The following is a 16,658-nucleotide window of genomic DNA, read 5'->3' as shown; positions in this document are numbered from 1 at the left end:
TATATTATATTATATTATATTATATTATATTATATTATATTATATTATATTGGGCTGTATTATAGAGTGGAAGAAGCCTCCTACTCTTGATTTGGGAGCTGGCCATGCTCCTATTTACTGATTGTATGTCAGTTAAAAACACACACACACACACACACAAGGTTTTTGGAGCTGGGGACAGAATCTGGGTAGGCCATGAACATCTTACCCACCCGGGGTTTGAGCAATGGGTAAGCATCTGTCCACGCACAGAAGACTGCAGTAGACAGATTAAACTGGCATATTTGAAGGGAGATTCAGCTGCCCGCTTGCTCTGATGGAATGAACAAAGGCCCAATGGTGCTGGAGGTGGGTGGGGTTACCCCCTAGCCGCCGCCCCCCAGCAACCTGAGAATATGGCCCCCTCTTGCCATAAATGGCATGCATAGCACGGTTTTCTGCATGAGAGCATTCCCTTGTTATTTTTAGGCAGAGAACGTGTCTGTTTGCTCTGCCGCAGAGACATGAGCAGTGTACGTTCCAGGAAGCATTTGTGATACAGCAAATAGACATTACCTGCGCATCGTGGGCAGCACAACTGAGGCACCTGTACGGGAGTGGGACAATGGAGATTTGGGCATCTTATTCTGTTGCATAACACATTCCCGTTCTAAGGGAAGAAGTGGAGAACACGCAGGGTTAGTTCTAGAATGGCTCCGGGGAAGATGCTGCATCATCTTTGTCTCACTTGGAGGGGGGAGGGGTCATGACAATCTCCCCATTTCACAGATGGGAAACTGAGCCTGAATTGCTTATTTGCCTGAAGCTTTGATGGGATTCCATGACTCAGCAAGAATGTGAACCTGTGTTTTCCGAATCTAAATATGTCCCTACGCGGAATTCACAGATTAAAATTGGGACACATTTGTTAACTGGCAACCCCACCTCATTCCATATGGCTCTTCGTCTCTGAGGCTATATTCTTTTACTTTGCATCTGCTTGTCCCCTTCTGCATTACGAAGCAAGATGCATTAGAAAATTGACCCCATTTCCTTTTTAACGATTCAACAATGCTGGGCATAATACTTAATGACACAATGGATCTGGTTGTTGGACAACCAAAGAAAGAAATAACATATAGCCCATGAACCAGGCCCACACATTCTGGCCACTGGTATCATCTCAGAGGATGAATGCTAATAGTTATTTCTGGCAATGGCTACCCCACTAGAGATGGAAAAGAGATGATAGCACTGATGTACTTACAGCTTCCTCTGTCTTATCGCCTCTTCTTTATCTCGACTGACCCCTGACCATTAGGGTAAAATTGCAGTCATATTTGCACAAAGGAAAGGGTTTAGGGTCAAGGTTGGGGTAACAATGAACCAACTGCTGTGCTCTCTCCATGGAGGACATCCCTGCCAATTTTCATATCCATACTTCTAACAACATCGATACAATTGTACAGTAGCTTTTTGTGTTTTTAATGGTCAGGACCATAGAGGCATGATAATGCACTGAAGGTTGGAAGTATTGCAAACTGATCACCAGTTTTCTCTCTAACAGGGATTTCAAGATGTTGGTGACGACAACTCCCATAACCCCGAAGCAAATACCATGGCAGCTGGGAATTCTGGGAGTTGTAATCAACCGCATCTGGGAATCTTTGTTAGAGGGAACACTGGTGATCACCTCTTTTCCATTGCTAAGGATGTCCCCTGCTAATGAAGTAAAGAGGCAGCTTTCAAAGTGGCGATTCTCTTTATTGAGCAGGGGGAGAGCAACTGGCCCTATCCATCCCCAGCACAGCATCCCTCCAGTGGCTGTTGCCGGTGTCTATCTTATGTTTCATTTTTAGATTGTGAGCCCCTTTGGAGACAGGGAGCCATCTTTATTTATTTTTTATTTCTCTATGTAAACTTCTTTGGGGATTTTTGTTGAAAAGTGTGGCATAAGCGAGCAAGGGGAGTGTAGCAGAAGCCCCTATAGCACACACACACCTTCCTTGCACACACAGCCTGGCCATCATAACGAAGGGCATTTCACGACTTATTCAAAATTTCCACCACTGAACCCTCAGTCCTGAAAAACAACAGGACTAGAGGCAAGGAACATACCTCTGAGCAGAGACAGTTGACGCAGTAAACAATTCCATAGGGCTCCAGATGTGGGTGCCACCTTTCCCCTACACGGTACTTCTTGTCCTGAAACACGCAGTAGGTCTCGGGGGCTGGAACAGAGAAGGGGAACTGTGAATGTAGCAGCAGGTCTGTGTGACCCAGGGCTGCCCAACTCAAATGCTCTAGTGGGCTGGAACCATCCACAGCTTGGCGTGCAGGGGCTGAGGTCAATTTTTAGCACATTGTTACATTAAAATAAAAAAATATATTATTAGTTACTTGTGGATCTATTGCCCTGTCAATGGACCCATAGTTGCAACCAAGGATAGTAACCACAGAATAGGTCCCGTCCCTGCTCAATCAGCAGGGCCCCTAGAGCAGGGATTCTCAACGTTGGGCCACCAGATGGTATTGGACTTCAACTCCCATAATTCCCAATCAAAGGCCACTGGGGCTGGGGATTATGGGAGTTGAAGTCCAATAACATCTGGGAACCCAACATTGAGAATCCCTGCCCTAGAGTGCATGCCAGCCCCAAACAAATGCCAAGTCCTCTCCTCTCCCTAAATTGTTGTTGCTTTCAGGCTGCAATGCTAGGCATGCTTCCATGGGAGTAAGCCTCACCGGGCACACCATGGAACATATTTCTGAAAAAACATGCATAGGCTGGCACTATAAGGCAGTTTCCAGATCCTGTGTTGCTGCAGGATACCTGGGGGCCAGAAAAATAGTCCCTGCGGGCCGAATTACCCACCTCCGTGTAAGTGATGGTTATTTCCAGAGATCCTGGAGCAGAACCAAGTTTCCAGACACTGCCATCTGCTCACTGATATTCCAAGTCCCCTAAACATTTTTGGCAAGTGCATTGGTTTCAGAATGTGTGTGAAAAGCTAATCAAATCAGGTCACTTTCGTCTGATCCAAAACAAATGTCTATAGTTGCAAACAGCACGCTTCATTCTGAGCATCGTTCGTTTGCGTTAAGGGGGTTTGTTAATTTGTAGTACGGCAACAATAGAAGGTGGTTCTCCTCCTCCTCCTCCTCCTCCTCCTGGTCTTGTAGTAGTAAGCATGAATTGTCCCCTTTGATAAGCAGGGCCCACCCTGATTTGCATTTGATTGGGAAGGTAGACGTGAGCACTCCAAGATATTCCCCTTACAGGATGGGGTCATAGCTCAGTGGAAGATCACCTGCCTGCTTGTATGTAGAAGGTTCCAAGTTCCCTCCCTGGCAGCATCTCCAAAATAGGGCTGAGAGAGAGCCCTGCTTGTAACCTTGGAGAAGCTGCTGCCAGTCTGTGAAGGCAACATTGAGCTAGATGGACCAATGGTCTAACTCGGTAGAAGACAGCTTCCTGTGTTCCTATGGAAGGCTGCCTGTTCCAAACATATATATTTTTTAAAAAGCCTATGCTGAAGTCATGCTGGAAGATAATCATTTTAATCAACATCAGTCTGAGTAGGAAAATGAAGAAAAGAAAGCCAGAAGCCAAATGGAGATGATTTATAATGAATGGATATCCAAACAAATGAAGTATTTAATCATGATCATAAGTGGAGGAAGACAATCTTTTTCTTGTGCACACTCCTGAATTTTCTAAAAGCATTTCAGATAAAATTCAGCACCCCGGAGAGCTCCCAATGAACCACTTACTCCAGAAAGGACCAGAGGCAGAATGAGGTCTTAAATACCTCCAGGCTCCGCCTGCCCCCCCCCCAGACTCCACCTCCCTGCCTGGAGAGCAGAGAGATTTAAAGGGGCAGTCCTCTGGTCTGGAGTCTGACACTTGTCCACTGCTCCATTAAGTCCCTCCTGGACTATTGCAACTGCCGGTGTGTAGATCTGGGGGGAACGTGAGATACTTGGTGTGAATGAGGCCTCTTTGTTGAAAGGTTTGGGATCTGGTTTAGTGGTGGCCATTTCAGTGTCTCTGGTTCTGGGGTCTCCCAGTTGGTGGGCTCAGACCTCAGCCTGGTGTTAGGGCTTGAGACTGAGTCTGCGGCTGGCTCTTCCAGCCCGATTTCTCCCATCTCCTAAGTGTCAGACTCTGTGCTACTGTTCAAAATTTGATCAATTTGATAAAATCATGTGATAAAATACATAAATAAAAACACAAAACAATCTGGCCCTATTGCTTCTGTGCCTTCAGGGTCAAACTCTGTGCTGCTACTACGGAGCAGAGCTAGTCTTGGGGTAGCAAGCATGACTTGTCTTCTTAGCCAAGCATGGAGGTTGCATATGAATGGGAGACTTGATGTGTGAGCACTGCAAGATATTCCCCTTAGGGATGGAGCTGCTCTGGGAAGAGCAGAAGGTTTCAAGTTCCCTCCCTGGCATCTCTCAAGATAGGACTGAGAGAGATTCCTGCCTGCAACCTGTGAGAAGTTCCCTCCCTGGCATCTCCAAAATAGAGCTGAGAGAGATTCCTGCTTGTAACCTGGGAGAAGTTGCTGCCAGTCTGTGTAGACAATATTGAGCTAGAAAGACCAATGGTCTGACTCAGTCTATGGCAGCTTCCTAGGTTCCTACTCAGGGCTGAGCTCATCATGTTTTCAATGGGATAACTATGCAACTGTAAAGCAGCCCACAGAATGTAGCATTAAGTAATTGAGAAGGAGAGCTGGTCTTGTGGTAGCCAGCCTGAACTGTCCCCTTTGCTAAGCAGGGTCTGCCTTGGTTTGCATTTGGATGGGAGACTGAATATGAGTGCTGCAAGATATTCCCTTCAGATGATGTGGCCATGGCTTAGTGGAAGAGCATCTGCCTGCTTGCGTGCAGAAGGTTCCAGGTTCACTCCCTGACAACATCTCCAGATACAGTAGGACTGAGAGAGACTCCTGCCTGTAACCTTGGAGAAGCCGCTGCCAATCTCTGTAGACAATACTGAGCTTGATGGACCAAATGCCTGACTCAGTATAAGCCAGCTTCTTATGTTCCTATGATCTATTTGCCTAGTATGACTGAAGTTTCTCCACAAAGGGCAAAGCACGCTAGAGGAAGCCCATTAAGAAAGGCACTTCAGCCACCAGTCACCAGGGCCTGCCTGCCTGCCTGCCATCTTTCTGTTCAGAGCAGATCTTTGGTTGTGGCAGGGCACCATGGCGGCTGGTGTGGAAAGATCTACTTCCACTTCAGTCAGCTGTGGGATGAATGAGGCTTTCATGTCTGAGATGCAGTGAACTGGAGATGCCACCGACAGTCCCCCGGTGATGCTCCTGCTTTGGACAAAGCTATTTGCACAATTTGTTCTTGTGAATAAGCTCAGTCGAGCAGAGGGAATGTCTCCCTTGGACCACGTCCATCTCCTTCTCCCCCTTTGTGTTCATCCGCTTGCCACTGATGTTCGGTTGAAGCTGGGAAACAGGCTTGTTCCATTGAAGACTGTTGTAAAAAATGGTGGAGTTTACTCAAGCCTACTGCAAGAATAACCCAGAGAAAAAGGTACACCAAAGGGTAAAACAATCCTATGTCTTCAAGTAGTCTCAAAACAGTTTTCAGTTTTCAAAGGTCATCCAGAAAAGTTGTCAAAACGTTTCTCCACTATTCAGTCATTCCTTCTGGCAAATGATATCGCTTCCCATAGATCCCTGGATTTGTAAAACAATTTCTCTGTTTGGGTTCTACAAAGATATTTTCAAGAAGTCACGCCTGCGCCTTCAATTCTTTCCTAAGAAGAGATTTCACCTTTAATTTGGTTCATCTCAGGCTGAGTTGGGAACACACAGCTACACTGTTTTCAAACCTCAGCACAATATTGTTATGCATGGATGACATCCAGACAACCTCTTTGATGCTGATGGAGGTCCTGAAAATTGAATTAAGACATTTCTCCATTTGTGAAATCTGAAATAAAACAGATCCTCCAGCTAGAGTGTTCTTCTTGACAAGGCCATGGAAATGGTATCTTTTGGAGGGAAACAGTGAGAGTCATTCCATTTAAAGTTATACCTGGGGCGGAACATAGGAAGCTGCCATATACTGAGTCAGACCCTTGGTCCATCTAGCTCAGTATTGTCTATACAGACTGGCAGCAGCTTCTCCCAAGGCTGCAGGCAGGAATCTTTCTCAGTCCTGTCTTGGAGATGTTGCCAGGGAGGGAACTTGAAACCTTCTGCTCTTCCCAGAGCAGCTCCATCCCCTGAGGGGAATATCTTACAGTGCTCACAATTCTAGTCTCCCATTCATATGCAACCAGGGTGGACCCTGCTTAGCTAAGGGGACAAGTCATGCTTGCTACCACAAGACCAGCTCACCTCTCCTGCTTTCCCTATCTCTCCTGAGATAGATGTAACTTTTTAACACGGTCTTCCACTCACCGTGTGATCCTTGCAGTGTGCCTCAAATACATACTGAATTCTGGTTCAACCGTCAGTGCTATACATTAGGCTTCTGTCAGAATGACAACCTTTAAAATATTTTAAAGTGGCATATATACTTTTATATGGGTATATGGTCTGCCTTCACCAGATTTGTTTAAGGCAGACTTGCAAACATTTGCAAATGTATTCAAGGAATTGGTGTTTGTGTGATGTTTGGGGCACTAGCCAATAGCCACCCGCTGCCATGATCTTTAAGAAATATAATACCCACCTTTCAAGCCACGGCCCCCACAGAGCAGCTTACAAAACAACAACACACACATTCAAACCAAAAGAACATAAAATAATCAATTGCATTGTACAAAGGCACCATATCACAGTGGCATAAAACCAGCATAAAACCAGCAAAACAATAAGACAGGCGAAAACCTACTCAAAAGGCTCATGGAATAGGAGAGTTTTACAACTTTGTTATAATAGTCAGTAATGGGGGGCAGGGGACAAGGGTTCGTGTAAAACTCAATATATACATCAAAATGCATTTGAACGCGTGTTGGCTTCTAGAGCCAGTGTGGTGTAGTGGTTAGAGTGCTGGACTGGGACCGGGGAAACCCGAGTTCAAATCCGCCTTCCGTCATGAAACTCTCTGGGTGACTGGGTGACTGGAGGAAGAGTGGGATATAAAATGTTAAAAAAGCTAAAAAAAAAAAGTTTTAAAAAATGTAAAAAATAAAATGCATTACCCATATCCTCAAGGTATCCAAGTGCACCAAAGCCTCTGTGTCGTCTCAAGGGTGTGTGCCCCTAAGCGTTGAAGACAGAAGGTTCCAACATACATGGTCCCATTCCACCCCATAGGTTACGTTCGACACAGACGATGTGGTCTAATGAACCCCAAGGACACCTGGATTCTTGTAAATTTGCAGCAAAAAGCTTCCGCTTACTCACATTTTCCTTGCTCCGCTTTACTTCCCTCGATGAAAAGGAGGCAGAGCACACAAGTGAAAACAATCCTGAAGTTTCCCAATCCCCGAGCCGTTCTCATCTTTGCCAGAGGGGGAAGGAAAAAAAAATAGAACAGCAAAAATGCTTTGATGTAGCAAATGCTGGATCTGTAGGGGAAGGAAATCAAAGGTTAGTTCAGATGGAGGAGAGCTCTTACAAGGAAGTTTTCCACTGCATTGAAGGCCCAAATGATGCCCTTGCCTCTTGCCTGTGGGCTTCCCAGCGGCATCTGGTGGGCCACTGTGCGAAACAGGATGCTGGACTAGATAGGCCTCCTTGGGCCTGATCCAGCCGGGCTGTTTACATGTTCTTATGATGGTACTCTCATCTACTCAGCATATGACCAGTTGGCCCATATCAGGGGAATATGTCCTTCTCCTCTCCCCTGGCGCCTGCTTTTCATAGCCATGGAAGGCGAGCTGGTCTTGTGGTAGCAAGCACGACTTGTCCCCTTTGCTAAGCAGAGTCTGCCCTGGTTTGCACTTGAATGTGAGCACGGTAAGATATTCCCCTTAGGGGGTGGGGCCGATCTCGGAAGAGCATCTGCCTGCTTGCATGCAGAAGGGTCCAAGTTCCTTCCCTGGCGGCATCCCCAAGATAGGGCTGAGAGAGACGCCTGCCTGCAACTTTGGGGAGTTGCTGCCAGTCTGTGTAGACCATATTGAGGTAGATATACCAAGGTTCTGACTCAGTATATGGCAGCTTCCTAAGTTCCTGTGTCCCGATGTCCCTCCCATACGGCCTGAACTTCATTGCAAGTGTCCTGATTTGCTGGTTGGAGCCTTCTTAGGGGCTGAGATTAGGGACTGTTCACACGGCCCTGAACAGGGTCAGGGGGCACCCCGTTCAGGTAGGAGAGCCAGGCATGTTCCCAACTGGCAGCCATGTGTGTGCAAAGATCAAGCTAAAAGGAGGGGAGAGAGACCGTGTGGGAGACAGCAGCTGGGTTGGGCAATTTGCGTCCACCCACGATATACTGCTGGGGTTGGAACCACGGGTGTCTGCAGGACCTTTTTCAGGAGGGTGGGGCAAAGCCAGCAATTTTATATCCCTTTCCCTGGGAGTATGCCCCATTGAATTAAATGGGAACTGGCTCAATTCAGGGAGAGACAATCTCCCCTTCTTGCCCCCCTCTGAACATCCAGGGACAGAATGCGAGTTAGGAGCATAGGAAGCTGCCATATACTGAGTCAGACCATAAGTCCATCTAGCTCAATATTGTCTTCCCAGACTGGCAGCAGCTTCTCCAAGGTGGCAGGCAGGAGTCTCTCTCAGCCCTATCTTGGAGATGCTGCCAGGGAGGGAGCTTGGAAACTTCTGCATGCAAGCAGGCAGATGCTCTTCCCAGAGTGGCTCCATCCCCACAGGGAAATCTCTTCCAGTGCTCACCCATTCAGTCTCCCATCCAAATGCAAACCAGGGTAGACCCTGCTTAGCAAAGGGGACAGTTCAGGCTTGCTACCACAAGACCAGCTCTCCTCCCAGTTGGCTGTGCCTACCCAAGCCCTGAAGGCTCCCACTTGATCATTCTCCCCTCCTCCTACCTTGCTTTTGAATTCACACACCCGGCGATCGGGAGTGAGCACAGCTCTCCAACCCTGGCTGGCACTCCTCCGCGGGCACTTCTTCTCCTCCTCCTCCTCCTCCTCCTCCTCCTCATCATCATCATCATTATTATTATTAAATAATAATTATTATTATTATTACAAGAAATATGTGTTTGCCCTGAGCCATTTTGGAAGGGCAGTATACAAATCAAATAAACAAACAAACAAATAAATAATAAATATTTGTATACGGCTTTTTGACAAAAAGTGTCACAAAGCAGTGTACATAGGAAAAGAAATAAGATTTTATTATTTGTATTTATTTATCAAATTTGTACACCACCCCAAACTTTTGTCTCTGGGCGGTTAACAATAGGATAAAACAAGTTAAAAACATATACAAAAAACGTAAAACTATTTAACAATTTAAAAATAAACCAGAGATTAAAACCTAAAAAATGTAGGAAGCTGAGAAAGATGGTTCCTTGACCCCAAAGGACTCACCATCTAAAAAGAAACATAAGGTAGACCCCAGCAACAGCCACCGTAGAGATGCTGTGCTGGGGTTGGGTCCGTCCAGTTGCTTTCCCCCTGCTAAATATAAGAGAGTCCTCACTATACAAGGTGCCTCTTTGCTCCTCCAACCAAATCCTGCAATATGGTCCTGCAGGGCTCACTTCTTCCCATATATTTTCCAGGAGGTGGACTACGTCACATGTTGGTTGTGTAAAATGGAAACTTTGGTTTTCACCCACAACCTGTTGACGTCAATGGCAGAACACTCGTCAACGTTTTCATAAATCATGATTAAATCCTGCATCTCCACATCTGTGTGTTGCATGTTAGAATGTATCCAGCTATCACCAATGAAGATAAATAGGGACCTTTTTTAAAAAAAAAAAAGCAGAAAAGAGGGAAAAAACTTTTGGAATACAGTACTGACGATTTCAATAAAATGTTCATTTTTTTCCTAAGTTTTCCGATCTGCCCCACAGTTGGTTATGTTTTGGAATTTCTGATGCATCCTTTAACTCCACCCACATCAATAATGTTGCTTAAGAATAAAGACGCTGGAAAAACCAAAATTTCCAGGACATGAAGCTATGCACGTGCATCACTCCTTGCAAGTCCTTTTAATTTGAAGTTTCCATTGTTATATAAATATATTTAATTTGACTAATGTTTATTTATTAAAGCAAACCATCGTGTTGGGCAACAGCTTTTTTTATTTCCTATGTAAATTTGTGGACTCTGCTAGCGTTTTGCTCTTTTGATCATTATTTCCTTTCAAAACAGCTAAGACTTTGGATTGCCATCTGCTTTCAAGAAAAGGAGCCTGAATTACTAGAAACAAGAGAACATGAAGGAGTCCAATGCAAGTCCAACGAAAATAAAACAAATTATGTTCACAGGTTAGAATTAGGGCTTTTAAAAATTATCTTATGTGAAGATGCACCTTAAATGGTGCAGTGGGGAAATGAATGACTAACAAGCAGAAGGTTGCTGGTTTCAATCCCCGCTGGTATGAAAAACACCTATACTGGGCAGCAGCGATACAGGAAGATGCTGAAAGGCATCATCTCATACTGTGTGGGAGGAGGCAATGGTCAACCCCTCCTGTATTCTACCAAAGGCAACCACAGGGCTCTGTGGTCACCAGGAGTCGAAATCGACTTGATGGCACACTTTACCTTTATGTGAAGATGAACTCATCTGACAGTTCTAAATAAGTATAATAACACCAGTATATAAATTATATGGGGAAGAGTACTAAAGAGAGCCAGCATAGCGTAGTGGTTAGAGTGTTGGACTAGGACCGGGAAGACTCGAGTTCGAATCTCCATTCAACCATGAAACTCACTGGGTAACTCTGGGCCAGTCAAGTATCTCTCAGCCTAACCTACCTCACAGGGTTGTTGTGAGGGCTGTAAAAGTTGTGGACCTGTAGCCGGGGGGGGGGGCAGGGCTAGACTGGGCCTCCCCCCCCTTTCTCTGCCCGTCCTAAAGTTTTCACCAAGAAGTCGCTTTTAACTGCTGTAACATAATGGAGAGTGACTAAGGTAATAAAACTACCCCTCTACTTTTGGGTACTTTTGACTAAGGTAATAAAACTCCCCCCACCACCAAAAAAAATTTTTTAGGTGGGCTACAGGCCTGTTAAATATTTGCTTCTAAGTAAGTCCCCTCTGCGTTCAATAGTATTTACTCTCAGTTAGACAGAGGACTGTAACTTTGGTCAATCAGTGGTTTGGAGTGGTTGATTAAAAACCTTCCAGGTGATCAAAAAGATGTCCCTGGTTAATCAAGCAGCAGGTGGTGTTTATTAAGCACCACCATCACGGCTACTCCAACTACAATGGAAACTTCCGTTTAAAAAAATGATAACCATCAGTTGCACAACCATACACAGATTCAGGGCATCCACCCCCCCAGTTTCATGGAAATTCTGATGTTCACAGCATTTCCATTCATTCTCAGGAGGGTCTCTGTGGCTGCTAGCAAGGAATGGGTTAAATAAGCCCAACACAGATAGTGCATAAATGAAAGCTGTTCTCCTATGGATAGTGGGGAACTGCTCCTATCAGCAGATGAAGAAACCAAGAGTTTAAGGATGTACTACTCGACAGGACTACTTCACTGTAATTTTGACCCATCCTCCAGTATTCCAGATGCAAATCTTTTGCTTTTCCCTTCCCCACCTCTTATTAATGACAGCAATGCTATCAACACAAACCAAGCTCCATATCAAGAACATAGGCCTGTCTATGTGTTTATAGCAAACTCAGTGCAGAACCAGTAAGCTGGCCAGAAATCTAAGTGCTTTAGAGGAATTCCTCATATATGGTCTGAAAAACGGTGTGTGTGTGTGTGTGTGTGTGTGTGTGTGTGTGTGTGTGTGTGAGAGAGAGAGAGAGAGAGAGAGAGAGAGAGAGAGAGAGAGAGAGAGAGAGAGAAAGAGAGAGAGCTTGATGTAACTTGAGCCATAAAACTGGCTGCCTTGTGAATGGAGCTAGCTTGCTCCTTTGAAATCATAGCAACATAGGAAGCTGCCATATACCGAGTCAGACCATTGGTCTATCTCGCTCAGTATTGTCTTCACAGACTGGCAGCGGCTTCTCCAAGGTTGCAGGCAGGAATCTCTCTCAGCCCTATCTTGGAGATGCTGCCAGGGAGGGAACTTGGAACCTTCTGCTCTTCCCAGAGCTCACACTTCTAGTCTCTCATTCAAATGCAACCAGGGTGGAGCCTGTTTAGCTAAGGGGACATGCCATGCTTGCTACCACCAGACCAGCTCTCCTCTCTTTCGCCATGATAGCTCCGTGCCTTAGCACTAAATCAGAATTATGGGATGCGGCACTCAGGAGAGGCGGATGTAAGACATGTAATGGCAGCGGAGCTCCCATTCATTTAAAATGAGGCTGGCTCAGGAGAACTTCCCGGTGGATTGGGCCCCATGTGGCTATGTGCTTGGGATCAAAAATAAGAACCTCAACAAGCTTAGCTCCATATGCCAGAGATGGAGAAGGATCTAAAGGGGGATGGCTTGTGAACTATTTGTAGAATCATTATGGGCAGAACATGAATTCTTAAATAAATAAATAAATTCCCAGGCACTCAAGCCATCCTTTCCTGCTTGAAATATGCAGCCTTTTTGGCTCCAAAGAGAATCCAATGCACTGGCTCAGAGAGAGTATTGGGTTTGGTTGTGAGAGACGAATGTTCAGATTCCTGTTCCGCCAAGGCTAAAATATTCCCGTGCAGAAGGCATTTCTTTGTTGGAACCAGCATGCAACCCACACACTGATCGTGACCCAGATTATTTATTTAGAATACTTATGCACTGGTTTTCTAGGGGCAAGGGAAATATCCAGAGTGGTTTATGACAAAAGAGCCAACATAAAACAAAGCAGAAGTGATAGAAGAAAATAATAAGTTTAAAAACGGGACAGAAGAGAAAGAAACAAGTAGATGAATTTTAACAATACCTGGAAAATAAGGTCTTAACCATTTAGTATTCAGATCTTTTACCTAAATAATAAAAGATCTGATGCTAGCTGAGCTTTCTTGGGTAGGGTAATCTACAACCCGGGGTGTTCCATTCAATTATGGCAATTGCTTCCAAAATTTGCTCGACGCCAACATGAACAGCACCACAGAAAAGGCCCTCTCTGTGCCTCACCTGTAAAGATGAGAGGCGCCAGGAGAAGAGTCTTTGAAGCAGATCTTAAATGTTCCAGCCCTGACATTAGGGCCCGGTGAAACTCCTAACCCAGCTCTCTTTGCACAAGGTTTCGGGCTTGCATTTCTTAAATCCAGGCCCGTCTGAAAGGGGCTGGTGGCTAACCCACCTGATCTACTACCATCAGGTAGAGATCATAAAGCACTGTAGATGTTGAACAAGCACCCATGAAGCAATTTCTAACTAGTAATATTCAATCATAAATAATAGAATAACCTAGCTGTTTGTTCTTCCATCATGAAAGACGGGGGGGGGGGGGGAGATGGTGAGGAATTAAAGATTTGTTCACGATATTGAGTTGTGACCAATCATAGTTAGGAAATCATACTTGGGAAGTGACATGTTTAGCCCGGTGTCTTCTTTCAACATGCATTGCTTGCATGGAGAAGGTTCCCAGTCCCCTCCCTGGCAGCATCTCCAAGACAGGGCTGAGAGAGACTCCTGCCTGCAACCTGGGAGAAGTTGCTGCCAGTCTGGGTAGACAGTGCTGAGCTAGATGGACCAAGAGTCTGACTTGGCAGCTTCCTATGTTCCTATGCTTGCTTTCAAAAGTTAAACCTCAGCCAGCATCAACTCTGTTTCCAGTGCCAGCAGTGACAGTGTGGGAAATGCTTCTCCCTCACCCCTGAGTTTTGCGACCAGCCCCACCAGAGATCCTTGGACTTCCAGGACAAAAGGCATGTCATAATCTAAGGCAGAATTCAGCCATGGTGTGGCGATGCTATGCTTTTCCTCTGGAACAGCAAAACCCCATTAAAGCAAGCCCTGCCCCAGATCATGGAGAAAATGCTTCCCTTACCACGGACTCAACACAACTGGCCACTACGCACCTGGAATTAGCACTGATTAATGGCTAAGCAGCACCTTTCTGTTCAGAAGGGAGAGGTGGCAGGAAAGGAAGAAAGGGGGTGAGCATAATATATGCAGCCTGTTCCCCCTTTACTCAGTGGAATAATTGCCACTATTTTCTATGGGTCTGAGGCCAAAGTTAGAATTGCAGCCCTAAACTGCTCTGAATTTATGAGATAGGGCAGGAAAGGTGGAGGTGGGGAGCGGGGGGGGGGGGGGGACCGAAATCATGGCAGGGTTTTTTAACAAGGGTCCCCAGTTGTGGTTAGACGACAACACAACTCCCAACAAGTCTGAGAATCCCTGGATCACTGCATAAATGTATAAGTCACTTTTCTGGGGCAGACCCTTTTATGGCTCCTTACTGGTCACCCACCTGGCTGGGGGCCAAATGCGTGGTTGACCTGTGATTCGATTATTTTCTTTCTATAGACAGCAAGGAGGGCTGGGGGGCATGGATGGTGGTGGGGGCTCCGGGGGGGGGCAAGCGCCCCCCAAGAAAAGTGACTGGACCCCCACCGGCCCTTCTCTGTTTCAGAAATCCAACACAGCTCCCCCCCCCACCCACAAAGGCATTTTTCTTTTCTGGTGCCCACCACTGATCGGAAGAACCTGCGGCAATACGCACCTTTTTGCTCAATCCCCGCCGGAGCCGCGCTGCTCCGCTTCAGAGGCGCCCCGTGCGCGCAGTTGGACGCAGCCGCTGCCTCCGCGACGGAGCCGGATGGGGGGCCCGCGCGGGCGCGCAGTCTGCGCAGGGGCGCGGCTTTTCCGCGCGCAGGGGGCTGCTCCCGGCGCCTGGGGCTTTCCTGGGCAGCGCAATCCTCACCTGGCTGCCATCGCCGGCGCGGGCTGGGAGAGGAAGCTGACGCGGAGTGGCCTGCTGCGCCTAGGCGCAAGGGGTGGCTCCCGTCCCAGGGCTCAGGGGCGCGGAGGGGGCATCGGAGCCCGCGGACCCGCCTCGACTCTCCGATCCGAGGGCGCGGAGGCTCTGCTGCTGCTGCGCGCTGGCCCCAGAGAGCGCCGCCGGGCACCTGCCGGGGGCCCCCGCCGCCTCGCCCGCCTGCAAGAGGGCGGTGGCTGGCCGCGCCTGGGGGATCCGGCCCGAGGAGGCGGCTGGCCGCGGCTGCGGGAGCAGGAGGGGAGCAGGCAGCGGCTGGCTGGCTCCGGCAGGCGGCCGCCGAGATGCGCCTCCCACCCAGCCTCGCTCCGGCTTGGCAGGCGCACGACGAGCCGCGCTTGACAAAAGGTACCGGGGGGGCGGGGGTGGAGTTTCTGGCGGCTGGGGGCGGGGAGGCGGGAGGGGGCAGCAGCCAGCCCGGCGAGGGTCCCGCGGGCAGGGCAAAGCCGAGAAGAGCCCCGAGGAGAAGGAGGGGGGAGGCAGACACCGCCCGCCCGCCCAGTTCAAATCTGCGGGCTCTGGGGAGCGAGTTTTCTTACAAGCAACCCTTCCGCAGAGCACGCATCGACAGCACGCGCAACTGACATACACACGGCATGGGAGAAGGAGGTCGAGGGAACACCACGCTTGCCACAGTTGTCGGCTGCAACAGCCCCAGAAAATGCACAAAGATACAGTGTCCAGACGCTGCGTCTGTTCAACGTGTGGCGGTGCGGGGAATATGTATCATCCTTATCACAGCCATCAGAAAGCAAGAAATGGGGTTAGCAAGCAAGCAGTCTGAGTGGTTGAAGAGCAGAAGCCCATCCACACGTTATGTTCAACACTCGGGCAGCGAGTGTACAGTGTACGCAGGTACAGTCATTCACGTGCTATTCTGAAGGCAGGCACAGAAGTGCGCTTCCTAGCTGTGCCACGCCTTTGATGGGCCTGGATCCAGCCTTACTTTTAAAAGGGACGCAGGCGCAGTCATTCACACAAACACGTGTCACACAAACACGTGTACAAGTGTACAGATATCTGTGCACATCCTGCAAGTGATGGGAGGAGGCGGCAGGCCCACCTTCCATTTCCACCAGTGACTCCACCTGTTAGCCCCTGCTACCTGAGCAAAGAGGCACCTTTTTAAAGTGATGATTCTCTTATATTTATCAGGGGGCGAGCAACTGGCCCTATCCAACCCCAGCACAGCATCCCTCCAGTGGCTGTTGCTGGTCTCCATCTTATGTTTCTTTTTCAAATTGTGAGCCCTTTGGGGACAGGGAGCCATATTTATCTCCTCGCTCCCTCCCCTCTTTCTCTCCCTCCCTCCCTCTCCCACCCCTGCTTTGGGAACTTTAGCTGAAAATTGGTATAAAAATATTCGTTGTAGTAATCCTTGGGCATATTCTCCTGTTCATAAGTGACTCTCGGTTATCTTATAATAAACAAACCAGATCAACCTCTGCATATCTGTTTTCTTACCCTTTTTGCTGTGCTCACCCTGAATTTTCTCCATGTCTGTACTAGCCGGCTTGATCTCTCTCCACTCCCGGGCAAGCTGGTGAAGCCAGTGTGCAGGAAGGAGACGAGGAATAGGGTTATCCTCTTATTTTCCTGGCAGCACAGCTCCTCTGCCTCAGTTTCAGGACAGACAGAAATTCAGCAGGCAAGGCGTTGCATCACTGTCGAGGAGAGTGCTGCTTCTGTTGGATTTC

General features: G+C 47.6%; 2 protein-coding genes across 2 annotated transcripts in view; one reads left to right on the top strand and one right to left on the bottom strand.

Moving 5' to 3' along the window:
- CHRDL1 (chordin like 1) overlaps nucleotides 1-14,855 on the bottom strand; it is a 53,807-nt gene extending 38,952 nt beyond the window's left edge. Inside the window, exons 1-4 of the mRNA XM_053274256.1 lie at nucleotides 14,689-14,855; nucleotides 7,368-7,531; nucleotides 2,098-2,210; nucleotides 556-649 (exon numbers count right to left, since the gene is read on the bottom strand). Of these exons, the coding sequence (XP_053130231.1) occupies nucleotides 556-649; nucleotides 2,098-2,210; nucleotides 7,368-7,464 (304 nt within the window). The 5' untranslated portion in view covers nucleotides 7,465-7,531; nucleotides 14,689-14,855. The remainder of the gene's footprint in view (nucleotides 1-555; nucleotides 650-2,097; nucleotides 2,211-7,367; nucleotides 7,532-14,688) is intronic.
- On the top strand, nucleotides 13,113-16,396 carry LOC128335578 (uncharacterized). The gene is made up of 3 exons (XM_053274116.1): nucleotides 13,113-13,153; nucleotides 14,633-15,309; nucleotides 15,518-16,396. The coding sequence occupies exons 1-3, from the start codon at nucleotides 13,113-13,115 to the stop codon at nucleotides 15,727-15,729; spliced, it is 930 nt and encodes a 309-aa protein (XP_053130091.1). The 3' UTR covers nucleotides 15,730-16,396.
- The last annotated feature ends 262 nt before the right edge of the window (nucleotides 16,397-16,658 follow it).

This window comes from Hemicordylus capensis, chromosome 11 (genome assembly GCF_027244095.1).
Source record: "Hemicordylus capensis ecotype Gifberg chromosome 11, rHemCap1.1.pri, whole genome shotgun sequence".
Taxonomy (NCBI): Eukaryota; Metazoa; Chordata; class Lepidosauria; order Squamata; family Cordylidae; genus Hemicordylus; species Hemicordylus capensis.
This window is presented reverse-complemented; position numbering and strand designations above follow the sequence as displayed.